The sequence below is a fragment of the Rattus rattus genome, chromosome 5, assembly GCF_011064425.1.
Source record: "Rattus rattus isolate New Zealand chromosome 5, Rrattus_CSIRO_v1, whole genome shotgun sequence".
In the NCBI taxonomy this organism is placed as follows: domain Eukaryota; kingdom Metazoa; phylum Chordata; class Mammalia; order Rodentia; family Muridae; genus Rattus; species Rattus rattus.
In genome coordinates, this window is record NC_046158.1 from 99,234,885 (window position 1) to 99,261,295 (window position 26,411).

Here is a 26,411-nt window from a genome sequence, read left to right on the forward strand (position 1 = left end):
TATAGCTGGCACAATGGGTGGAGCAGGATGTGTAGGCTCCTACTCTTGCACCAAGCAGTTGGGTATGGGAAGGGCTGGGGAGGAGCAGGCTGGGGACCAGCCTGAGGTATAAAACACGAGGGTGACTAAGGTAAGCAAATAAGCGAAAGAGTTGGGCAGGGAAGAGGTTGGCAGTCTAATGAGGGCAGGACCCAGATTCCTGGATTAAAAAATGCCTGTTGGGAAGATAATAGCATGTAAAGGGGAAAAGGGAAGGAGAGAGAGGGGAAGGGAGGAGGGGGGAGGAGGAAGAGGAGGAATAGGAAGAAGAGGAGGAGGAAGAGGAGGAGGAGCAGCAGGAGAAGCAGGAGGAGCAGGAGCAGGAGTGAGAGGAGTAGAAAGCCAGAAAGAAATATTGTAAAAATGTTAGCATAGATTTTCCCCTGAAGTGGGGAAGCTATTCCTTTGGTTTCACTTCTATTGTTCTGTTCTTTCCACTTTATTAAGGATAAGCATGGGTGAGTTTAGTAACTACAAGGGTAGGAGGAATGCAAAATGGTGGCTCCCTCTGTCCTAAAAGTAACAAAGATGTAAAGAGGCCACGGAGAGTTAGGGTAGCAAGAAAGGCTGGAAGATGGCCATGTTTGCGGAGTACATGCTAGCTCCTCAGGGGCTCCATACCATATGGGGTGTTCTCAGAATGGCCTGGCAGCTTCTAGTAACTGGCCCTGCATTCACTACCTCCTCAGGTGTCCTCTCACCTCTGCCTGCAGGTTAAGTGGAGAAACCTGGAAGACTAAATGTGGAGAAACAACATTAGAGAAGGTCCTGTGGGCTTAGTTTGTGGATGAAGCCCTTAACAGAAAAAAAGAGAAAATGAGAACATAAGAACAGAGAGGGCCCACACAGTGGCTTCTTAGCAGAGGAGAGATTGAACACATCTTTATTGTTTCTTCCCATGATGCACAGCGGTTCTACAGAGTTTCTATTACCCACACCACAGAGGTTAACAAAGACACCAACCACCTTGAGAAGTAGAAAGCTGTGAGGCTATGCTGGGGGGTAGGAAGCAGGGCTGGGACAAGGACTGGGGAGGGCATTAGGAAGGCCTCAGGAGGCTGGAGCTGCAGCAATGAAGATGTCCTTGTAGCCTTTGATCTCCTTGACCTCACTGCTGCTGATGAGGACTTGTAGCTGGTGGCGCCCAGCTTTGATGGGGTAAAGCTCCAGTTGAATTCGGATGGTGTGTCCGGCCATCAGAGTCCCAAGGCTGAAAGTGAAAGGCAGCCTGTTGGAGCCTGGAGAATTGGCCGTTTGGGACAAGGTGGGCAATGGGACCGGGTGGGCAATGGGACGGGGAGACCTGCTTAGTGAGTAGCACACCCAGCCCCCTGTACTACCAAACCGCTAGCTTCCTGAGGTTGGGCAAGTGAGGACCAGAAAGCGGTCTCTAGAGACTGAGGAGGATCCAGTGGTCCCATGAGGCACAGCCCCTCAGAGATCGCTAACGCAGGAAGACTGGGGAGGGGCAATGACAGTATTACTCACTCTTTTGTCATCTGCCCATTGATGAGGCCACTCCCCTCCAGAACCATGGTGCAGTTATTCAGAGGCACCATTAGGGTGTTGGTGAGGGTGATGTGGATGTTCAGGGCCTTGCCCACCTCAGCCTTTTCAAACACCTGTGTGGGGAAAAGACAGAGGTGCCCTAGGCCCCCCGGCCTCACTGCCACACCCCACTCAGTCGACTGTTCCTGTGACCACCAGGGACTGCTTAGAGTGCAGGCATTACTAGTGGGGGAGAATAGCTCAAACTAACACATATGTTCACCCGTTTTAGAAGTTCAGGATGCTCTAGGAATTGCCACATCAGGACTGGGTATAGGGTTTCCCTCCCACCATCTATTTGAAGATGCCTGCTGGATTTCAACTGAAGTGCTGGTCCCAAAGGATTGGTACTTCACGAGACACAAAGGTGTCTAGCATGTGCTAAGTAGGAGACCAAGCACAAATCCAACCAGTGAGGATTGATCAGTAGTATCTAGCCCTTGCATAGGACTGGAAAGGAGTGTCATATGTGCCACCTATGTGCCATTAGCAATATCATTCCACCAGCAAGGAAATAATAAGCCAAGATCCCAAGACACATTGACGATGAGACCTAACCTAGAGGTCTTAGATCCTAGCCCAGGCTCCTCCTCCCAGCCTGTTGTATTTTTCCAGATATCAGCAGGACATGCTTGTCCTGTCCTCCACTCCCCCAGCTGAGTACGGTGCTTCTGTGTCATGGGGGTAGCATGGCCTTGGCTGTTAATGGGAGGCAGGGATTCAGTCCTGGAGCCCAGGATACTATCATCAGGATGACGAGCATCAGTGAATGAGTGATGGACCCAAATGTGCTCTGTCCACCCAGATCACACTGAGGTCATGTTTAGAGAGCATGCTTGGCCAGAGTATTGAAGAAGAGGAAGAACACATCCTAACTTGCCAGAAACTCAAACAAAAGAACTAAGTCTCCAAAGAGGGTGTCAAAGCCACACGGGCAAAAATAACTCTGGAACCCAGCACCATGACGTGTACCACCTACAGGTCTACAGCCATGCAGACAAAGCCATGGCCTACTTGGTCCCATTACAACTGGGGCTCTGCTCTGGGTAGCAAGCAGGGCCCTGCCTCAGCACCAAGTTCATGTCTGTATTTGTAACTCTGCCCTGCTGTTTGCCTCACACAGAGGGCATCTAGCAGCACCTGCCCTGACAACCTGAGAGTGTGCCCCGGTGAAAACCACAAATGTGCCCGCTGACTTGATCCGATATGGAACTGTCCAACAGTCTTCGGCTGGATTGTGTCAGACACACTGTTAACCAGGCTGCCAGGCACAGAGTTGGACTTGGGGAAGGCAGTGGGAAAGACTTTGGAAGAGGAATGGAGAGGTGGGGAAGAAGGCTTTGGAGGAGAGCAGCTCAGGTGGCCGGAGACGAGGACACATGCCCTCCTTCGTGGAGCTTCTCTTCACTTTAATGCCACCTAAGCCACTCCGGCATTGGGTCTCAATGTCTGAAGTTCACTTCTTCCTTTCTTTTCTGTGGCACACCACATCTTATCCGCAGTCATCTTTTTAATTTAACCATACAGTCTGTCTTAAATCTGTCTCCTTTCCTCACATTCACTCACATCCCAAATCAGTGTCATTTTTTATCTCTGCCTTTGGGAAGGAATCTCCTTTCTTAACTTACCTTTGAGGTAACCTGCCTGCATCTGTTCTCTACACAGCATCTTCCTCACCACCCTTTGCAAAACATGACCTCCCTAAGATGCCTTCATGCCCCACGCTTTGCTATAGGCAGAGCACCAGAGCCTACCACCTCTCAGCCTGTTGCCTAGGATCAAGAATAAAGCCTCAGTGACCAACTGTCATCATCTGTGACAGGGCATGGTACCCCTGCAAGCCCATGAGAACATCTTAGAGCCTGTGTGTCCCCATCTGTGTCCAGAGACCTCACCTCAATAGACAAGTAGGGAGGCTCCAGAGAGAACTCTTTTAGGACCAGTATGAACTGCCCTGTCTCTTCAACCTCAGCGATGCCAGACACATGGATCAGATTTTCGTCTGTCAGCTTGTCCCTGTAATTGCTGTAGGGCAGCAGGAGCGGCCACTGTAGCTCTAAACGTAGGCAAAAACATCATCTTGAGTCCAAGGGAGGGGCTAGGAAGAAGGACTACACTCAGAGGTCATTGTCCAATGTGTGGATGGTGCCACAGGAACTGCACTGGCACCCAACTGTCTAGTAGCATCAGCTTCCCCGACTGCGCGATGTGTACTGGGAGAGGGGTTCTCCGTGACGTGGCTAGACTGGACCAGCCTGATCCACAGACCCAAAGCTCCCTCTGCACAGGTTACGTCTATGCCTGCTACAAACTTACCCTTCTCAGAATCCACATTCAAGTGTACCACGTGCCTCCAGAACGGTTTCCGAGTGCCGCCCCCATGCAGGAGGGCCTGTGCACAAAAGCGCACCGTCAGTCCGACAGGGCCCTGAACATGGTCTCTGACTGGCACCCTCCGGACGTGTAGCATGAGCTGCACGTCTTGGCCCCACATGGGTGCCCTAGCCAGGTGGAGTTGCAGCTGCACGGGTTTATCCTTAAAGTTCTCAGACCCTAAGAGATCCAGGAGAGATGAGGAGTTCCTTCTCGGTTCCAGCAACTTCCAGGAAGCCTTAATGAACACAGACCGCTCCTCAGAGGATCCTGGCAGAACAGATCCACACAGAACAAAGACATCAGTCAGGTAGGGCAGAGGAGATCAATGACCTTTCTGGGAAAACAAATGACTGAACTCTCGGCTGCCAGCCAGAAGCCCTAACTAACCACGTAATATACAGTGAGTAGCCATACAGAGAAGCATATTATATCATCATGGCTGAGATGAGGCTGGTGCTGCTCAGTGCTGGCGTCAGCCCCTTGCTCTATCACAGTCTCTTCAGCTCTCAGTGTTTGATTCTGTTATATGGAAACCAGGGACGATATTGGGTTGCCCAGAGTTGCTAAAAAGTTAGATCATGTTATTGCTGAATGTAAGATTCAGTGTGGTTCTTTGCCATCAGTACTGTTATGGTCATGGATATCATCATCATTATCACCATTATCACCACGACTACCACCACCATCATTGCCATCATTATCACCAACATCATCAGCATCATCACCACCACCACCATCATTGCCATCATCATCACCAACATCATCAGCATCACCACCATCACCACCACCACCATCATCACCATCATCATCACCAACATCATCAGCATCACCACCACCACCATCATTGCCATCATCATCATCATCACCACCACCACCACCACCACCACCACCACCACCACCACCATCATCATCATCAAGGCCAAAGGCTTCTTTTCCCTGCCTGCATTCTCTCCCCTAAAATACATATTCAAATCTTTTAGATAGAACTTCATCTCTTTCCCTTGGGGATAATTCAACATCCAGGCTCAAAACTCAAACTTATTCCAGACTGTGGACTCCTCTAGAGGACCTACTACGTTTCCAGTGTGTTCTTTACGCTAGCTCATTTAGCCCTTTGAGGGGAGCGATCTCACTTCACTGATGAGGAAGTGGAGGCGTGGAAGACGATGCAGGCTAGCCCACCTACAGGCGTGGAAGATGATGCAGGCTAGCCCACCTACGCACACCAGAGCCTTGCTTAGTTCTCAGGTGGCCAGAGGCCACCACAGCTCTCCATAGGGTTGTCTGCCCCCTTCTACAGGCCCAGAGCTCTGTCCCTCCTGAGTGTCCATCTCTCCCTTTGCTGCCACCTCTACTGTGATGGACACAGAGAGAGAGATGTGTGACCCTGATAGAGTTACCAGATAAAATGCAGGACCTCCAATTAAATGTGAACTTAAGACAAGAAATAATCTTTTTATAAATTACATGCAATATTTGGAACACACGCTGTAAACTATATCCAGCTCATTTGAATTTCAGATAAACAGTGAGTTCTTTTTAGCAGAAGGATATCTCATACAGGGTTAACACCCGCTATCAAGGTTCATATGAGTTCAATCTCCACGTAATGGAAGGAGAAAACCAACCTCCATAAACTGTCCTCTGACACACACACACACACACACACACACACACACACACACACACACACTGTGGTACATGTTCTTACCGACATACATGCATGTGCATCTACACATGTACCCAATAAATAAGTGTAATTAAAATTAAAGATGTCATTCGCAACATATTTATAGTAATAATGTATTTGTCTTAATTTATCTGGAATTCAAATTTAATTGAGCATCCTATATTTTTATTTGCTAAATCTAGGCAAATCTATTCCAGGATCAAGTACTCTGGATCTCAAAATCTCCCAGTCCCCTGGGAGTTTGTCTAAGGAGGAGATGGTGATGTGTTAATCTTGGGTTCCCACACCCTCCCAAATCCAAGGTCCAGGCACCTTCTGGATACTTGTAGGAACTGGTGATGTCTAGGCGCTCATCTGACCCAACCATCTTGGTGCTGATCGCTTTCCCGATGTAGCTGATGTTATGGGCCAGGATTTCCCGGACCTGGCCACCCTCAAAAAGCCAAACGACCTCATCAGCATTCACCTCCGCGTATACAAAAGGGGTATCATAGGGCAGCTGGACGTCCCCTTCCTTGATGGCTTTCACAGAGGCAGGGCCACAGCAGAACAACCCTGGGGAGGAAGCAAACTGTGGGACATGGATGCCGATAGATACCTGGGCCCAAGCCAAAGGGGTGTGTTCATGGGAGATGATAAGAAGTGAAGGCAGAGGTAATGATATCCCTCACACCAGGGCCTTCTCCAATTCACCAAATGTACTATGTGTACTAATTTGTGACCCTTATCTTCCTGACTTTACAGGTGGGGAAAGAATGGAGATGCTCGCTGCTCATCCCGGAAACCCCGATGTCAGTGGTTATACCTGGGTCTGACACTGTCTAGGCTCCCTCCCTGGGACATGAGGGAAGTGGGGAACTGCTCCCCCCACCCCCGCTATATGAGTGCTCATTCTCATTCCCCCCACCCCAAGAGAGCCTGGCCCCTGCACACCATCCCTACACACCACTGCTGGTTTGCTGGGGTGTGGGGTCCAGAACCTGCCAGCCGTTGTACCCTGGTGGAAGGTCTTTCCTGATCATCCAGCACTCGTTCCAGACATGGAAGTTCCTGCAGAATGGGGAAGGAACCATAGCTAATATTTCCTAAGGGTTTTCAGGCCCCAGACGTCATGCAGAGTACTTTATGGCGTTGGCTTATAACTCTAATTTCTTCTACTTTGTATAAGAAAGTAATTATAATAGGGAAAGCAATCCAGGAGTCGGCAGTGGTGGCACATGACTTTGATCCCAATACTTAAGAGGCAGAGGTAAGCGGATCTCTATGAGTTAGAAACTAGCCTGGGCTACAAATAGAGTTTCCAGGATAGCCAGGACTGCATTAGAAAGACCTTGTCTCATTAAGTAATTAAGATGATAAATAAGTAAATAAATAGATAAAGGGAAAAATCCTACTCACAATTGCCTCAAAAAAAAAAGCATATGTATATTGGAATAAATCTAATCAAGGAAATGAGAGTTCTGCAATGAAAACTTGAACATTGAAGAAAGAAATTAAAGAAGACGCTAGAATATTTTTTTTTTTTTTTTTTTTTTTTTTTTTTTTGGTTCTTTTTTTTTTCGGAGCTGGGGACCGAACCCAGGGCCTTGCGCTTCCTAGGCAAGCGCTCTACCACTGAGCTAAATCCCCAACCCTAGAATATTTTTAAAAAGGCCTGCTGTGCTTACAAATTGGAAGAGTTAATATCGTAAAATTGGCTATACTGCTAAAAGCAGTCTGCAGAAATGACACAGTCACCGTCAGCAGAGGAAAAACACAGCCATGTCTTTTGTAGGAAAATAGAAGCGACTGAGAACAGCTACGCTAAGCAAGTTAGGCCAGTATCAGAAAATCAAATGTCTTGGCCTCACTCGATCGTAGTTCTTAGAGCTCGATCTTTTAACATTCAATTATCTTGGGAGAGAGTGTGCACGCCCACAGATATGGAGGTCAGAGGACAACTTTTGGGAGTCAGTTCTTTCCTTCCTCCTTGCAGGTTCTGGGCTCTAAGTCAGGCTTGGCAAAAATTATCTTCACCCACGGAGCAATCGTGCCAGCCATTCGATTTTTATAGATACATAAAAGTATGTGTGTATATATTATATCATACACACATGTATGTCATAAATATTATATGAAAATACAAGTGAAACCAGCCATGGGAACAAAGGGGATAACAAGAAGGGGAAAAAGGAGGAGGCCAGGGTCTGGGAGGAATGGGCTCAACACATAATATAATATAGCTTGTAAAAAGACGCTCTGATGTATGTGTGGGGCTAGGCTCTACAACTCGCCATTTTGACTGGTCCTGGTTTTCTATGGTCTCCACCTGTAGCAAAGAGAAGTTCCCTTGGCAAGGTGTGAGGACTATACTTATACAAGGAAATAAAAGAAATAATTTTTAAAATGTCCTTATGTAACATAGTACCAGGCAATGAAATAAAATACTTTACATGTAAATGAGTTTTTAACTGTGATATGTCGCATACAATTTATACAATTGTAGGCAAATGAGTAAAAAATCGAAAAGGGAATTTTTAAAAAGTAATCGCCAATTGTCATCGGAGACACTTCACCCAGCAACTGATGGAAACAGATGCAGAGACCCACAGCCAAACATTAGGAGAACTTGGGGAATCCCTCGGAAGAGGGGGCAGGGAAGGATTGTAGAGATCAGACTGGTTAAGGATATCACAAGGAAAATGACAGGATCAACTAACCTGGGCCCTCGCTCACAGAGACTGAACGGGCAACCAAGGAGTCTGCATGGGCCTCACCCAGGCCCTCTGCATGTTAAGTTGTGTAGCTTGGTCTCCTTGTGGGACTCCTAGCAGTGGGATCAAGGGGCTGTCTCTGACTCTGTTGCCTGTCTTTGGGACCCTTTCCTCCTATTGCGTTGCCTCGTGAAGCCTTAATAGTAGAGGAGGTGTCTAGTGTTACTACAACTTGATAGGCCATGGCTGGTTGATATATACCAAGGTCAGCCTTTTCTGAAGAGAAACGGAGGAGGACTAGATGGAGGGGAGGTCAGGGTAGGGGAAACTGCAGTTGGGATATAAAATAAATAAAATAAAAAATTTAAACTTGAAAAGTGTGTATCTTATAAAAACTAAATATTTACAAAAATAATTGGCAACTTAAAGTAGCAAGAACAATACAAAAAATTTTATCTGTTAATAACATATGTATATATATTATATATCATATATATATCATACAATATATATACATATCATATACATATATACATATATATGCCCAAGAATAGTGTGTGTGTATGTATGTATATATGTGTGTGTGTATATATATATATATTTGCCCAAGGAATAATGTATAACCTTGGACAGTTAACAAGCCTTAGCATGTATGAATGAAACCTTTTTATAGTCACTTTGCTATCTGTATTTCGGTTTGTCAGTTGACCTAATAATGTCCTTTGTAGTCTTTTTGCCCTACAGAACTCAGGCTGAACTCACACATTGCATTTTCTTGTAATATCTTAGCTTCCTTTGATGTTGGATCTGTTCCTCAGCCTTTCTTCATTATGCTGAGATTTTGAAGACACCCCCCACCCCTCACCCCTCACCCTGAGTGAGCACTGACGGCAGCCTGTCTGGTATTCTCTGGATAAGATTCAGTCACACATTCAGTTATGTAGGCAGCGTTCTAAGGAAAGGATACAGCCCTCTCAGGTAGCCCACTGATCTTGAGCCAGTTACGACTCAGGCTTCAGTCTGCGGATCCCAGTTTGTAAAACCTCGCCTGCACTCTGCCCTCCGGCCCTGACGACCCTGTGAAGAAGGCACTATGTGTGCTTTACAGAGGAAAGTGCGGCTCGGTTTCTCACACCTGGAAACTAATAGAAAAGAGAGGGCAGGGAAGCAGACCTGGGGTGGGGCAGAGAGGAAGAGAACAGAGAAAGAAATGGTCAAGATACAGAAACAGCTCCCTCTGTCCAAGCCCCAGAGAGAAAGCCAGGTCGAAGAGCTAAGCAGAGAAATCCAGACCAGTAAGTCCTGGCTCTGCCTCCTGGGGGTGTGGGAGACTGGCCGGTAACAGCCAAAAGCCTCAAAGAGAGGCCAGTGAGCAGGACACACAGCTGTTCACATTTCCCAAGTGTGCAGGATGATATTCTGATGCCTATGATGTCTGAATGGGTTTCCTATGATGATCTAACTAGCCAGACTGGCCTCCTGGGCTGGGGAATTCTCTAAACATCTCTAAACATCATTCTGTAAACGAGGTATTACAGGACAGTCACACATCCGAGGCAAATCAAATCAGTTTCATCCCCTGCCTGGGACAGTGCTGAGCTGTAGCAAACAAAACCTCTTACCAGATTTTGTCTGGCCTCTGAGCCGGCAGCATTTCTGCGGTTCGGTCATAGTAGGTGTCGATGGTCAAGTTCCCATCCGTGTTGTGTGCAGAATGGAAATTGGAAACCACTCGGGTTGGAACACCTAAGCATCTCATTACTGCAGGAAGAAAGGAGGGATGGCTGAGCTCATGTCGGGCAGAATTATTACCTTTCCATGCACAGTTTACCTTCATACTTGCAGCAACCGTTTTATTCTCAAAGGGCAGAATGAAGATAAGCTCCTGTCCACCTGCTCACCAGTGGTATCCATCCATGAAGTGAGCAATCATTTGTGAGCAATTTAAATCAACAATTAGCTTCTCATTCCCCACTCTTTTTTCTCAGCAGCTCTCCAAGTTAAAAGTAATGAGACCAAAACACATGAGAATTTTAAAAGGAAAAAGAGAAGTTTGACCAGTTTCAGAAGAGAAATTATGTGAGCTGGAATAATTTAACTTCTCTGATTAGTCTCCTTGTAAGTAAGTGAACAGTTGAACTGCTTGACTTTCAATTCTGAAATTGTGAATCTGTCATTCTACTTAAAAGAGTTGAAAGAAAGAAATTAGAGGGCTGGGGATCCAGCGTGCACAAGGTTCTGTGTTCGTTCCTCAGCACTGCACCCTATATAAATAGCTAAACAAACAAGGAAGAGAGTGGCTATAGATAGAACACTCATTCCATTGCAGAGATGCAGTGGATGACATCAGAGATTAGGAGCTACTTACTGTCTTTGCTAAGCCAACAGCTCCCTCTTGTGGTTCCTCAGGATGGTATGTAAAGCTATGATTTCACAGCCACATTTGCCCAAAGCAGACATTATCCCATGCTTACACACCTACTAACTGCCTACAACCAGTAGGTGTATTCAAGAGCTGAGCAAGTCTTGGGACTAGGTCCTCACCCCTGTCAGTATGGTAAGTTTAAAAGATGTCCCTCTCCTACCCCACTGTTGCTAGGAGGGCAGGCAGTGTCTAATGGAGTTGCTGGGAAAGTCACAAAGTTGTTTTGTTTGTTTTTAAGTAAAGGGAATAAGAATAAGAGTCTTTCTGTCTCTACACACTGACCGGCCCCCCAGCAGAACCACCTGTCAGTAGTTGGGTGTCGTCTCCACCACTGCGTCTGGACTTTCTGCAAACCTGCAGGGTGCACCGACTCAGAGCTGGCCTGCAGGCAGCCAAAGGCAGCCTAGGTCCTCTCTATTGAACATCCCCATTACTCTGTGGCCTGTGAGGACAGAAAGGCTTGGAGAGGGGGCCAAGCCATGGATCTAGTCCTTTTCCTGCTCCTCCTAGAATTGGAAGGTCCAAGGTGAACTCAATATTGCCCACCTGGCTACCTTTGAGGACGTTCCAGGCCAAGGCAGAAGGCTACAGGAGGCCAGAGTAGCCTCAGCCCCAGCTCACGAGTAAGCTGATAATGTCTCCTGATGTCTGCTCAGATGTTAGCAGCAGCCTGTTCTCACCCTATGTCCCACCCCCTCCTGTGGAAGCTCTCTACTTTGCATGGGGAGACAGGTACTCTAGTCTCTTCATCTTTCCAGATATTTGGGCCAAGAATTTGGCACTGTACCCTTTTTTTTTTTTATTTATTTATTATATACAAGTACACACCAGAAGAGGGCATCAGGTCTCATTACAGATGGTTGTGAGCCACCATGTGGTTGCTGGGAATTGAACTCATGACCTCTGGAAGAGCAGTCTGGTGCTCTTAACCGCTGAGCCATCTCTCCAGCCCGGCACTGTACTCTAAACAGTTGAGAATGCACTCAATTGAGTAAAGTGTCCCTGGTCCTGAAAAGTAGTTAGCAAGGCAGCAAAGCCCTAATTGTAAGGCGAGTCTCTCGGGGAGGTCTAGGTGTGCGGTTAGGGTATCTGGGAAGTTACTGCTTGCACATCCACCTGTTGGCCCACTGCAGACTCACCTTGAGCTGAGCAGGTCATGGGAAAAACTGTTCCGCCTTTTGTGAGGACTGAAAGTTGTTCTATCCAAATGACCACCATTTTGTCTGTCTGTCTGTCTGTCTGTCTGTCTCTCATCTAGTGTAGGTTAGCCTAACTCCTTATGTAGCCAAGGAAGCTCAGAATCCAGCTGCCTCCACCTCTCAAATGGTAGGATTACAAGCATGACCCGCCACACCCAGCTCAGGTATGCACTGTTAATAGTCTTCACAAAGAAATCGTGAAAAGACTGCAAAGATCATCCCCTGGAGACTGGTTAGTGTGCAGGTAAAGAACTCATGTGCACACCGTTCCTTAGCTATGGGCCATTGGTGGCCAGACACTTAATGGCTGCAGTGGACTCTGAGGGTAAGTATTATCATAGCCTGGTCTAAAGGGGAAGTCAGGAAGAGTCAGTGGGTGAGACTTCACTCACCTGTGCACATAACAGAGGCAAAGACCCAACACTGTCCATATTTCACAGGCTGTCCTCCCCTGGCCGACCACTGCCGCAAGATGGCCACGCTGCCGTTCCATTCCAGAGGGCTGGTGCCCTGGGAGTAATCCTCTCCCCAGTTCCCCTGAAGCACACCACTGTCGTCATTGCTGTTGATCTGCAAAGAGCAGACAGGTAGTTTGTACAACATTCAGGAGACGCTCAGGCTGTCCTCAGGTGGGGGCAGGAAGCTTCTGTTCTTACCATAGCGCTTACCACCCTGCATACATACACCACGTCGTTTCTCTGAGAATGGTCTTTGGATGGGTTCTTTAGAAAATACAGGCTCTTGTTCAAGATCTCAAAGCAGATATCAATGATGTCCTCTTCAAACTTGCAAGTCATTTCAAGGGTGAAATCAGAGAAAAGCAAAAATGTGTAGAGTCCAGGAACTTGGGCCTTAACAAGCTTTTAAGGGGGGATGTGTTCGTGAGATGGGGACATTGGGGCCTTTACCAAGAGACACAGTCACATTTCGGATGCAAATCAAAGAAAATGTACTAGGATCAGAAGTCTTATCTGTTTATTGGTTTATATTTCATGTGTATTAGTGTTTTGCCTGTATGTAGGTCTGTGTGAGGGTGTCAGATCCCCTGGAATTCCAGTTACAGACAGTTGTAATCTGCCTTGTGGGTGGGTGCTGGGAACTGAACTCAGGTCCTCTAAAAGAGCAGCCAGTGCTCTTAAGTGCAAATAATTAAGCTGCGTGACTCTTGATGGAAATGCAAATGATTTGAGAAAATGGGAGAGAAGGGTTTTGAAGCCCCAGACTGAAAATGATAGAGCAGCTTGCCTGCTGCGGCACTCGTGAGAGCAGGCCCTGCACCACTCCTGGGCTGCACAGGAGAGCTGGCCCTGGTGGCCTGAGCACAGGAGAGCTGACCCTGCACCACTCCTGGGCCGAACAGGAGAGCTGGCCCTGGTGGCCCGAGCACAGGACAGCTGGAGAGCTGACCAACTCAGCTTCTACCCAGGCCCAGATCCTGGACTCTGAGCTGTCCCACCCCAACATCTACCTTATCTGTGAGAGGCTGGAGCACGTGACACAGGGCAACAACAGGATATAGATACCAAGATTTGAACTTCATATGCTGTCTAAAGTCTCAAAATAGTGTTTCTTTAAAATTCTTCCCAACAGTTTTAAAGCATGGAAAGTATCTTTCATGGTGAGTTATACAAGAATGGGAGTGTTGCAGCACAGAGATGGGGATTTCAACACTTAAGGCCAGGCTGTGCTCTACAGGAAGTTAAAGGCTAACCTGGGTAACCACGGCAGGGAGAACCCACCTTAAAAAACATAACCAAGCCAGGAGGTGGTGGTGCACCTTTGCTAAGGAGGATGATACCTTTAATAGAGTAATACTGCTTAGTTATTTTGCCATTAAAGCTTGTTAAATAAATATAGTCATGGTTCACAGACATACATTCAGACAAAACACCCATACACAAAAAAGTTGTTTCCAAATGAAGTGATAGGAGATATTGGTTCATGGGCTGTTGCTTTCAAATCATAGAAGAATGCAAGGCTTGTCATAAACCTGCCCCTAGTAGGGCTGGTAACTGGTCATAGTAGGGCCGGTAATAAATGTAACATTTATTACAGTCGTAGGTTCACTTTCATCGTGCTTTCTTACTAAAGCATTAAAAACCCTGAAAGGAAAGCCATCTTTTCTTTGCTTGCCCCTCGTATTGGATGGGGAATTGGCCAGCACCTCACACAGAGCCCTTCCTTAGCTCACAGCCCCAACAAGCCCCTCCTCCCTCCGGGAGGTGGTGTTACCTGCCCGTAGTTCCAAGGCCTGGAGGTGATGGAATTTGCTTGACCCTTGTAAACAAAGCCATAGTCACACATGATATACTCCCGCAGCAGTGCTTCGCTGGGCAGGTAGACATCGTCCTCTGGGCAGGAAGGAGGAGAGGAGAGAAAAGAGAAACTCACAAGGGAAAAGACAAGCATGAAATAAAAGCAGCATAAAAGTAATAACATCTTTCTGAAACAGAAAGTCAATGGCTGACTGCGGGCAACAGAGATTAAGACTAGATCCTCTTAAAATCCAGCGTCTCCAGAGGCTAGCAACAAAATCTTTGCTATAAAAATATAGATTATGAAATGATAAGATTATTTCAGACTCTTGGAAACTACAGGAAAAAGTCACTCATTCCCACTACTTAGAAATACCCAGCATTACATTATAATATATTCCATTTTCTTGCCGTATGCACGTGTGTAAGTAGTTAGAATCAAATCGAATTCCACTTTCAAAATTATCTCACTTGATGTTAAAATATGGATATTTTCATTATGTTATTAAAAATTCTTTGTGGGAGGCTGTAGAGCTGGCTCGGTGGTTAAGAGCGCTGGCTGCTCTTCCAGAGGACCTAGATCCAATTCCCAACACCCACATGGCAGCTCGCATCTGTAACTCCAGTACCAGGGGATCTGATAGCCTCACATAGGCATTCAGGCAAAACACCAATGCACATGAAATAAAAATAAATAAACCATTTAAAAAAAAAAACTCTTTGTGGGATCAGACGTGGTGTTGCACACTTTAATCCCAGCACGAGGGGGCAGACGCAGGTGGATTTCTGTGAATTTGAAAATAACCTGTGAGTCCACAGAGTGAGTCCTGGGCCAGTAGGGCACGTGATGAAGGCCCATCTCAGAACAAGACAAAACAAAACAAACAAAAAAGCCTTATAAGTGATTGCTGCAGGCAGGTCTGGTGCAGAATGCCTATAATTCCAACACCCAGGAGGCCAAGACAGAGGATTGTGAATTTAAGACCAACCTAGACAACTGAGCAAGACCCCCATATCACAAAAGAAAACATTTTAAAAAGATGTTTAGGGCTTGTAAGAGAATTGAGCAGGTAAAGGTACTTACTGCTAACCCTGGCAACCTGAGGACCAGCCCTGAGACCCACATGCTCGAAGGAGAAAAACAACTCACACAAGCTGATTCACACATGTAGGTGTACACATACACAAGCTGACCCTCACACGTGTAGGTGCACACACACACAAGCTGACCTTCACACATGTAGGTGCACACACACACAAGCTGACCTTCACACGTGTAGGTGTACACACACACAAGCTGACCTTCACACATGTAGGTGCACACACACACAAGCTGACCTTCACACGTGTAAGTGTATACATACACAAGCTGACCTTCACATGTAGGTGCACATGTACACAAAGTTAATTTTTGTTTCAGCACATAGTAATACATTGCACAGATATTCAATGATCGTCTACCAGATTTTGCCAGAAGAACCAGAAAGAACCTTTCCAATGCGTCGAGTTAGCTGTACAAGCTGGGAGCAAGCCCTACCTGTACTCCATGGGTTAAAAAGCAAAATGAAATTCCCCAGTGGGTAAGTCACACCAGGACCCTGGTCCCGAGAGATCTCTATCTTCAGTGTGTAGTGGCCAATGACCGCACTCGCCGGTGAGAAAATCGAGACTTGGAGAGAGTTGCTGTCAATCATGAAGTCAGAAGCACTCCAGACGTTCTCAGGTCGGGTCTGGACGAGGAAGAAAGTGGCTCGGGTCCCCAGAAGCTCTGTGGGTTCTGGTCCTGAGGAGGAGAGAAAGAGGATCCCAGGGGAAGGCTCAAAAGTCTGTGTGATGGAGCTGGAGGGATGGTGGCCCAGCATATACACGGCTCTTGCAGAGGACCTGAGTTTGGTTCCCAGAATTCATGTAAGACAGAATTCATGTAACTTCTCCAAGGGATCTGATGTCTCCCAGTGTGTGAGCACACTAATATTTTTAAAAATGGTAAAACAAATGTGGTGTGTGATTCCCTGTGCTCTGACAGACAGAATCCATATCTTCTCCCAACATTTGCCAAAGCCCTTTGGTTTAAGACTTTCACTGACACTTAAGATTTTGGGGGCCTCAGATGGGTAGTGTGAATATAATCCTAATCCCCGCAGTCAGGAGGCAGAGGCAGATCTCTGGGTTCAAGGCCAGCCTGTTCTACATAGAGACTTCCAGGACACAGAGAAACCCTGTCTCAAAAAAGAAAAACAAAACAAAACAAAAACGAAAGAAATCTCTGGGCCTTTGTTTTTTGGTATTGTTTGTATGTTTGTTTTCCCATTTCCAATCTGTAAAATGAGAGCCTGGTGGTGCCAACTTAGTCTTCTTTGAGAATTAAAATGAGGCCTAGAGAGTTTTATGCCATGCGGTGTACTTATACGTTGGCTGTTGGGCTAAAACGAAACAGTTTGCTGCACCGGACAAGCATTTCCTTAACAGGACCAACAGTACTGGTATAAGGGTCTTGGGGGTCCCAGAAGAGAGGGGAGGGCACCTCAGAGACTGGAGGCCAGAGCCCCTCCCCCGGTGAGCCCCTCCCCCGGTGAACTTCCTGTTTTGAGGGAAGCTGAGGAACCTGAGGGCAGAGGGAGCTTACCTGTCTCAGCCACAAAGGTGAGGTGGTCCTTTTGGGGCTGGAAAGGTCGACTGAAGACTATCGTTAAGATGAAGATCTGGCCGCGGCGCAGAATGAGCTTCGATGAGCCCAAATCCTGGGTGTGGTGGTCCTTGTTGTTCCTGGGGATCTGCAGTTCCACAGACCTGAGCTCCAAGGCTGCCACTTGGGGAGGGAGGACAGGTCACTGCTCAGCCGAGACACTCGGAGTCATTTATACGGAACCTGCCTGCACGAACCTCTCTGCCTCCTAATTTCAGGATAACCTCAGGACAATTCAGCAGGTCCTAGCCAGGGATAAGGAGGAACATCCATTCTGGGGATACCAGAGCTGGAGGATTGGTGTCCCAGAGGACAAAGTGGATCCCAGATAATGGAAAGCCACTCTTTCTATCATCCTGCTGGTTTAGGAATAACATATTGGGATTTCATATGAATGAAGTCAATGAGCTGTCTGTAAGCTGGACACCTGCTATAAGGCAAGTCCCTGCTTTGAAGTATGGGGGTGGGACTACCTGGGACTTACTTTCTGATTCTCAGTTTTATTTCAGGTCTATGAAGAAGGCATTGTGGTTATATATGGGTGTAAGATTCTCCTAGTACAGTAAACAAGTGTATAGCTTCTACAGTGAGTCAGCTCTAGGCTGTCACCTTGACAAGTTGCTTGGACAGGTCACCTAATAGTCCTAGACATTAGTGTGCTCATCTGAAAAATGGGGAGATGATCATGTTTCCTATTTAATAGGATTTATATCGGCCTTCAGTAAGGATGCATGCGTGAGAACCTCTGCACCAAGCCACACGCAAAGAGAAAGTGTTAGCCCTGGACTGAGTCAAGGATGGTCCAAATCGAAGTAAGCTGTATTTGAGTGCACTCTAGGCTGGCCAGCCACCATCTCCCCGAAGTCATAGAGCAGCCCCTGCTGGCTTCTTGAATTCTTTTTATAGAGAAGATAAAGGGGTGAGAGAGTTGGCAGTTTTTTTCATTGATAAAAGGATAAGATAAAAAGACAAAAATATGCATCGAGTTAAAAGGGGGTCGGTAAATGGGAGCTACAGGCAAAGATTACATCAGTGAGTGGGGGCTACAGGCAGCCTGCATCAGACCAAGAACTTGCTCTTGATTGCAAATAGAGGCCTTAATTAGCAAGGATTTGTGGGAGGTCTAACATAGGACTTACCTCTTAGTTAAATTTTAGCACCAAAAGATCAAAAACTCAGGTGACAGCAAATGCTGGTAAGGATGTGGAGAAAGAGGAACACTCCTCCATTGTTGGTGGGATTGCAGACTGGTACAACCATTCTGGAAATCAGTCTGGAGGTTCCTCAGAAAATTGGACATTGAACTACCTCAGGATCCAGCTATACCTCTCTTGGGCATATACCCAAAAGGTGCCCCAACATATAACAAAGACACATGCTCCACTAGGTTCATAGCAGCCTTATTTATAATAGCCAGAAGCTGGAAAGAACCCAGATGCCCTTCAACAGAAGAATGGATACAGAAAATATGATACATCCACACAATGGAATATTACTCAGCTATCAAAAACAATGACTTTATGAAATTCATAGGCAAATGGATGGAACTGGAAAATATCATCCTGAGTGAGGTAACCCAATCACAGAAAAACACACATGGTATGCACTCATTGATAAGTGGCTATTAGCCCAAATGCTTGAATTACCCTAGATGCACAGAACACATGAAACTCAAGACAGATGATCAAAATGTGAATGCTTCACTCCTTCTTTAAAAGGGGAACAAGAATACCCTTGGCAGGGAATAGGGAGGCAAAGTTTAGAACAGAGGCAGAAGGAACACCCATTCAGAGCCTGCCCCACATGTGACCCATACATATACAACCACCCAATTAGATAAGATGGATGAAGCAAAGAAGTGCAGGCCGACAGGAACCAGATGTAGATCTCTCCTGAGGGACAAAGCCAGAATATGGCAAATACATAGGTGAATGCCAGCAGCAAACCACTGAACTGAGAACGGGACCCCTGTTGAAGGAATCAGAGAAAGAACTGGAAGAGCTTGAAGGGGCTTGAGACCCCATATGTACAACAATGCCAAGCAACCAGAGCTTCCAGGGACTAAGCCACTACCCAAAGATCATACATGGTCTGATCCTGGGCTCCAACCTCATAGGTAGCAATGAATAGCCTAGTAAGAGCACCAGTGGAAGGGGAAGCCCTTGGTCCTGCCAAGACTGAACCCCCAGTGAACATGATTGTTGGAGGGAGGGCGGTAATGGGGGGAGGGTGGGGAGGGGAACACTCATAGAGAAGGGGAAGGGGAGAGGTTAGGGGAATGTTGGCCCAGAAACCGGAAAGGGGAATAACGCTCGAAATGTAAATAAGAAATACTCAAGTTAATAAAGATAAAAAAAAATTTAGCGCCAAGTGAACTGTTTTAACTATAAAGAGAACTCTTCTTGCTCTGCAAGGTATGTTTTCTGTTTTGGTCTTATTTCATCCTGTGAGGTATTTGTTCGGACCTCAGTCTCACAAAAGTATCTGGTAATTCTTAGTCACTCTGAGCAGTAAGCGGCCCACTTAGGATTTGTCTGCTGTTCCTGCTGCTGCTGTTCCTAGTCCATTTATTGCCGACAGAGATTCATTAGGTTTTCCCTCTAACAAGTCCAACATATTAGCAGCTTTCAAATGACTATCCTCCAAGCCAAACAACCACTCTCCTAGGGAGTCAGCGGTGCCTGTTTATGAAAGAGTTATTTACTCCGGGTGGGCTTTGGTGACTGTTGACACCCCCTCTGGAAAAGTGAGGAGGGTCATGAGACCCTCATCTGGATCTCCAGCCACTCCTTGTTCCTGAGTTGCATGTGGCCTCCTGAAAGGGCTATGGTAGATAAGTGAAGGAAGACTGGGGCAGGGCTTCATCTGTGTCGCTGGTAAGGTGCGGCCCATTCAAGGAGGAGCACACACACCCCTGAAAGTAACCTCTCACCTGTGCCCTGTAAGGAAACCCAATAAACTCATTGGTTCCCCAGAGTGAACTTTGTCAGAATCCTGTCTCAGTTTGTTACTGGGATTTTAGTTTTAGGAGAAGAGGTGGATGCTGCTTATGTCTTCCGCTGTGACAGAATTTTAGCAACACCAGTTATGGGATCTAGTGTAACCAAGGAAAGGGGGGGTTGATGCAACTGACAGTAACCTAGGTAAGACCTCAGGGACCTACATGCCAGAAGGAGAGAACTGACTCCTTAAAAGTTGTCCTTTAACCCTCACTTGTGTGCTTAATATTCAAGTGAACACACACACACACACACACACACACACACACACACACACACTTGTGTACAGAAAGGTGACCAATAAGACAAACAGGATAGACAATATCACAAAACCTGGACCACAGTAAAAGCTTGGACAATTTTCTTTTGTAAGAGTTGCAGTGTAAATTATGGGTCATGGTGAAGTTTGAAAGTCCAGATCCTATTAGAAGGTAACTGACTACATCTCACATTTTTGAGGGACCCGAAATGGTTATGCCAAGACCCCTGAGCTTACTAAGAAGGTGCTCCACCCTGTGCCTTCCAGAGGCCCAACTACCTTGAAAGTTAATGTATCTTGAAGAGGAGTGAAGGGCCCCAGGAGCCCTTACCTGTGCTTCACAAGACAGAACAGGGATAAGTCACTCTTTCCTGGCTATTGTCTGTCCACTTCTAGAGCACAGTTCCTAAGGGCAGCCGGCTCCCTTTCCCCAGGCCTCTTCCAGTTTGGGAAGCAAAGGAGAGAGGGAAGGTGCCTTCTCTCAGGCCCAAGGCTGCGTGTGTGAAGAAATACATTCACCACCAGACACTTAAGCTTTCTTTAAGTCCATGAAACATAATTATGTGTTGGCTCACCCAAGGGCTTTTCATGTCAAGGAGACATGACTTAGAATAAAAGGAAAGGTTCCCAAAGAAGCCAGAAAGGGAAGCTGAGAGAATCAGGAAGAAGCTCAACAATGCAGGAAATCCAGTAGAATCAATTAGAAAAACACGTCAGCACCCACAAGGCCTGACTTGGATGTGGGCCCATCGGAGCTAATGGTGTGAATAAGAGGAGAGGCGAGCCTCAGACACAAGACTCCTGGCGCTTACTCCATTAACACAATGACAAGGGTATAAAGGATGAAATTATATCCGGATGTATTATCAGCCTTAAAAAAGGGATGGGAGGAGACATTAAAACAGTTGTCTGCCTAGGAGGAATTCTCGAGAAACCAAAACCCAAGCCGTCCTACTCTCGGGCCGGGCTGCCTCCCTCCGTTTGGGTCTTGGTTCTGAGGAAATCACAATCACGATTGAGTCTTTCTTTGGCCACTGAATATGCCCCACCCTATGACTGCTTGCTTTGACAACACCTTTATTTTCTGAAGAGGACGGCATAGCATCTAGAGTTAGCCCCACAAAAGCAGAGACCTTGGTCCTCTTGAACCTGGGTTCCCCCACGTCTGGAACGGGGCATTTTAGAAAACCATGCTTGTGTTAAGGGAAGTTTTACTGCAAGCCAATCCACTGTTCATGTCCAAAAATCATTTATATCTCAAAAATCCTCTCTGATGGAGTGTCAATATTGTTCCTGACATGAAGGAATGTTTTGGCCAGAACTAGAATTGAAGCCCAAGGGGCCCCGCTCCGGAGTCTGTCCTTAGTCTTCACTGTCTCCCGCCTCCCCTGGTAACCAGGTGCTAAATCATGTTTGCTGAGTGGATGGGTGCCTGTGCGCTTGAACTTCAAGGAGTGCAGCATCAGAAGGACAGTCAAGGGGTCCAACGTAGTTCAAAACATGTACAAGTGGCTATAAACATTACAGCTAGGACCTTACTCAGATTACAAGTAAATACAAACCAAACAATCATGCGATCTATTAAAACATTGCAAATAATAACAATACCCTATTTGCTGAAGACATGCAAAAAGTAGATTGTCTCATATATGATAATGGGAATATAAAATTCAAACAGACCTTTTAGAGAAGGGGGGTCCTTGGAACAAGCTGGCGAGCCAGACTAGATGAATGAGCAAGTTCAGTGGGTTCAGTGAAAGACCCTGTCTTAATATATGAGGTGGAGAGTGATCAAAACACCCAATGTCACACTCTAACCTCTGCCTGTACATGCACAGACATGAGTGCAAACATGTGCTTATATATGCACACACACACACACACACACACACACACACACACACACACACACACACACACACGATCAAAGAATAAGGGAAATCATCCCTAGATGCCAAAAGTAAAACAAAAGGTACTGATAATTATAGGAAAAGTTTCATTCCTTCAAGTTTTTTCAGTTTATCAGCTTTTGTTTTTGAACAGGCATTTCTATACTCGGGAAGTGTTGCTTTGATTAAGGATGGGTTTTTGAACAAAAGCGACTCATCAAAGCTGTACATCGGGATTAGTTTAGCTGTGGTGTTTAGCCCAGAGAGGGGAAAAAGCCAAGGGTGGAGATGGCAGCAAGACTTCTGTTGCAACGACCTAAGTCACAGGCTAATGGGGACTTAAATACAGGGGATGGGAAGAGCAGGGAAGGGACCACCCATGTGTACCAGGGACCAGTCGCCATGGCGTGTGGCAGTTAATAAATATGTGTTGAAATCATTTGATTTGCAGGGCTTCCTAAGGCCCCGGCAAGTGTAGGTGAAGACCAAAGGCAGCAAAGGAATCCATTGCCAAGGCTCGGGATGCTTCAGGTAGAGACACTAAAGGTAAGGTCCATATGGTACAGCCAGCAGGAGAACTGGCCTCTGCCACCAAACTCCAGGTGGATTTGAGCTTTCCTTCTGCCTCACTCTGTGACTGCACTAGCTTGCTTGCTTTCCCCGACTATTGTCATTATAGTGATTTGACAATTTTGATGCACTCTACACTCTTCTTCATTTCTTCAGTTTTTGTTAAATGAGAAATATTACAATTTAAAGCTTACAAAGATTACAAACTGATAAAGTAGTTCCTATGTAGTGAGATTACCAGAATGTTCTGTGGGTATTTAAGTGTGAGAAAGTTAAATTTTCTTTTTTTTTTTTTCTTTTTTCTTTTTTTCGGAGCTGGGGACCGAACCCAGGGCCTTGTGCTTTCTAGGCAAGCGCACTACCACTGAGCTAAATCCCCAACCCCAAGTTAAATTTTCTTATAACTCAAAAGTTATCCAAATGTCTTGGTCAAAGATCTGGAATTCTCCAGAGTGTAGCTCAAACAGACTCCCATCTTGTCTCCTGGACCCTCATAAAGTAACTCTGACTTTCTCACACGGTGGCCTCCAAACGGACCATGCCCATGTCTAGACAGCCCTGACCCTCCCTGAAGCTCTTTGTGTCTCCACCACACCCGTTTTCCAAGCAAAATTCCACGGCTTTAAAAACATTGTCCCTGCCACAGTAGTTGTCTGTAGCTGGTATCTGAGTGTTAGGAGGTCTCCAGGATTTCTGTACACGATCTCCTTCTATCCCTACAACTAATTGTCCAAGAGCTGTAACTAACTCCACATGACAGGTAAATAGAAAGATGATTAGCAAAGTTAAATAACTTGCCCCATGCTACCTACTTAGTAGTTTAAACTCAGTTTGACTAAACAACCTAGTTCTTTGCCGGAAGGTGGTCCTAGATCAGACGACTCCTTCCTTCTAGACAGCCACCTACATTGTGTGTGTGTGTGTGTGTGTGTGTGTGTGTGTGTGTGTGTGTGTGTGTGTTTACGAGTAAAGAAATGAACAGAACTTACAGGAGCTGTTCTACTAGAAGAACTGGGGATCCATCCCCCAATCCAGGCTTCTCTGTAGGACCCAAGGGGGCCAAACAGTAATGAAAAACCACAGTTCCATTTCCATTCCATTATTCAAAGGTACCAAAGAATCCAGAAGCTGGGGCATTGGACGAGGCTCAGTTATAGAGCACCAGCCTAGCATGCACAAAGCGCTGGGGTCAATTCCCAGCATCATGGGGATGTGGTGGAATCTGCTTGTAATCCTAGTACTGGAGAGGTTAAGTAATAAGATCAGAAGTTCTAGGTTACCCTCAGAAACATAGTAAGTTTGAGGCCAGCCTGAGCTACCTGAGAACCTGTCTCAAATTACCAATAAGACAAAAACAGTCAAATAGATAAAGAGTACTGAAGCCCTCAGGTAGCTTAGTAGACTGGAACGTAACTGGCCCCAGGACCTACCTGCTGTCTTCCATAGTCTGAAGTTACTTAGGCTCGGAACCACCTAATTTTCAATAAATCACTTACTGCCTCCTTGAAATATTTTTGCTTAATGGTGACTACGTCATTGCTTAATTGTTTATACCCCAAACCTGGTAGTTTCAATAGCTGCTATGGACCAGAAAGCAGTTCCTGGGTTGACTGCACAGGTTAAATCATTGAGTCTTTCAGCTCATTTATAAAATTAGCTATAAATATGAAAGAAACAGTCATCTTGTCATACTCATAAAATGCAAACTAAAGCCATAATAAGATTCGCCTTTGGCCTGTTGACAGTGCTTGAATCAATCCCCTGTTTTGTTCAGAGCTTATGGAGATGGGCTGCCTCATAGAGTAAGACTAAAAACTCATCAGACTTAACATCAGTTGATGCCCATCAAAATTTTAAGTGGACATTGTCCTTGCTGCAACATTTATTCTTTTAGAAGTTTTGCATATAAAATACTTCTGTACATCCTTGCAAAATTCCACCAACAGGGCATCCATTGCATGGTTTTGTAAGCATGAATACTAAAAGATAAGTGTCCACCAGTAAGAGACAGTAACTAATTAACATGTTTATTAAATAAGCTGTGCTTATATGTCCTCCTTGGAGTTCCCAAAGCCATTCCAGCTCTGAATTTTAAATGCAAGATGGTTTACAGCTTCAAGAAATGGATGACTGTATGAATGGGTTCCAAGATCCAAATGAAGGTGGGGAAAGAAGAGGAAAGAGACAAACTCCACAGTGAACCATGCGTGACCACTTCAGGCTCTCTGGTCTTCTCTGCACTCCTCCCTTTCCTCCCTCTCTGAACTTAACACCTCATAAAAGTTAAAGAGATTGCCAGTACTCACCAGGATCCATTTTCCTCAGGTCAGTCAAGGCCCTTCAAGTGGCCAGCATTAGGGTTCTGGTCCTGATGCCTCTCTGAGTATTAAGTCCTTCCATCATGGAGCCGGGTGGGGCCGTCACTTCCTCCTCCTCCCATCCCTTCCCTGAAATTTCCCGTTGTTCCAGGTGCCTTGTAGCTTAAGGAAAGAAGCTCTGTCTTAAGCCTTTGAAACGCTTGCTGAGGGGTTTGATCCTGTGGCCTCGTTAAGCTGTAAAGTGCCAGGTGAAGGCAAAGACAGCTTCAGTCTGTCTGTGAGTTCTTCTGTCATAGCAAGACTCAGGGTCACATTCTCAGCCCTCTAGGCTGGCATCACCCAGCAGTGTCAGTGTTGGAACAGGGATGATCGGAAAACATAGAGGCCCACGGAAAGTAACAAACAGACAGTCACAGAGCTGTGCATCCCATTAGGACCCAGAGAACTTTGCACACTGAAGAAGAACAAAGCATAGGGGAAAGGTGAAGTGTCCAGGAGATTAAAGTGTCCAGGGACAGGGAGAAATGGCTCTGATAGGTTGGTAACTAGTAGGAGTACAAGACAAAAATGATGTTTAGCTATTTGCCCAGATACGCCTGATTTAAAAAGATATCATAAGAAACAGAATATCTAAGAATAATTATGACCTTTTTTTATATTTCACTGAGTAAAAAGCAAACTCTACAGTCAGGGCAGAAGATGTTTTAATTAAGAAAGAAACAAAACATCAGGCTCAGTAGGACCAGGACCCACACTGCAGAAGGATGGACCTGACTCCCATAAGTCATCCTGTGACCTCCACACTCACTGTCCCCCATGCACACCAAATAAAAAACAAATCTAAGGACATTTAATGATAGATAAATAGAGGGCCATCCAGACAACTTAGTATGTAAAAGCACTTGCTGTCAACCTGGCAGCCTGAGTTAGATCCCCAAGACATGCGTGACGCAGAGAGAACCAGCTCTCATAAATTGTCCTCTGACCTCCTCCCTCCGCAACACAGTTCTCCACTCACATGCTCACACGGCAAACGAATGAATAATTGAGGAAAAGAAGGAAACGATGTTTAAGTAAGAAAATAAGAAAGAAAGCCATGGCAGCTGTGAGTGTGTGTGTATAGTGTGTGTGTGTGTGTGTGTGTGTGTGTAGAGTGTGTGTGTGTATGTGGTGTGTATAGTGTGTGTGTGTGTGTATAATGTACGTGTTATATGCATATATGTTTGTGTGGTATATGTGTGAATGTATATGTGTGTGTTTATGTTATGTATGTGTATATATGTGTGGGTGGTGTGTGTAATGTGTGTATATGTTTGTATGGTGTGTGTATATGTGTATGGTGTATGCAATGGGTGTATATGTTTGTGTGGTGTATGTGTGTATAGTGTGTGTATATATTTGTGTAATGTATATGTATATATGTGTGTAATGTGTATATGTTTGTGGTATATGTGTGTGAGGGTGT

The 26,411-nt window shown here is 45.9% G+C and overlaps 1 protein-coding gene across 1 annotated transcript; it reads right to left on the reverse strand.

Moving 5' to 3' along the window:
- Nucleotides 1-892: 892 nt before the first annotated feature.
- On the reverse strand, nucleotides 893-24,944 carry Tgm7 (transglutaminase 7). The gene is made up of 13 exons (XM_032902318.1): nucleotides 24,935-24,944; nucleotides 16,852-17,034; nucleotides 15,763-16,008; nucleotides 14,203-14,321; nucleotides 12,627-12,755; nucleotides 12,363-12,540; nucleotides 9,969-10,107; nucleotides 6,600-6,703; nucleotides 5,966-6,208; nucleotides 3,904-4,230; nucleotides 3,483-3,643; nucleotides 1,528-1,661; nucleotides 893-1,249 (listed from the first exon to the last, which is right to left on the reverse strand). The coding sequence occupies exons 1-13, from the start codon at nucleotides 24,942-24,944 to the stop codon at nucleotides 1,090-1,092; spliced, it is 2,133 nt and encodes a 710-aa protein (XP_032758209.1). The 3' UTR covers nucleotides 893-1,089.
- Nucleotides 24,945-26,411: the final 1,467 nt, after the last annotated feature.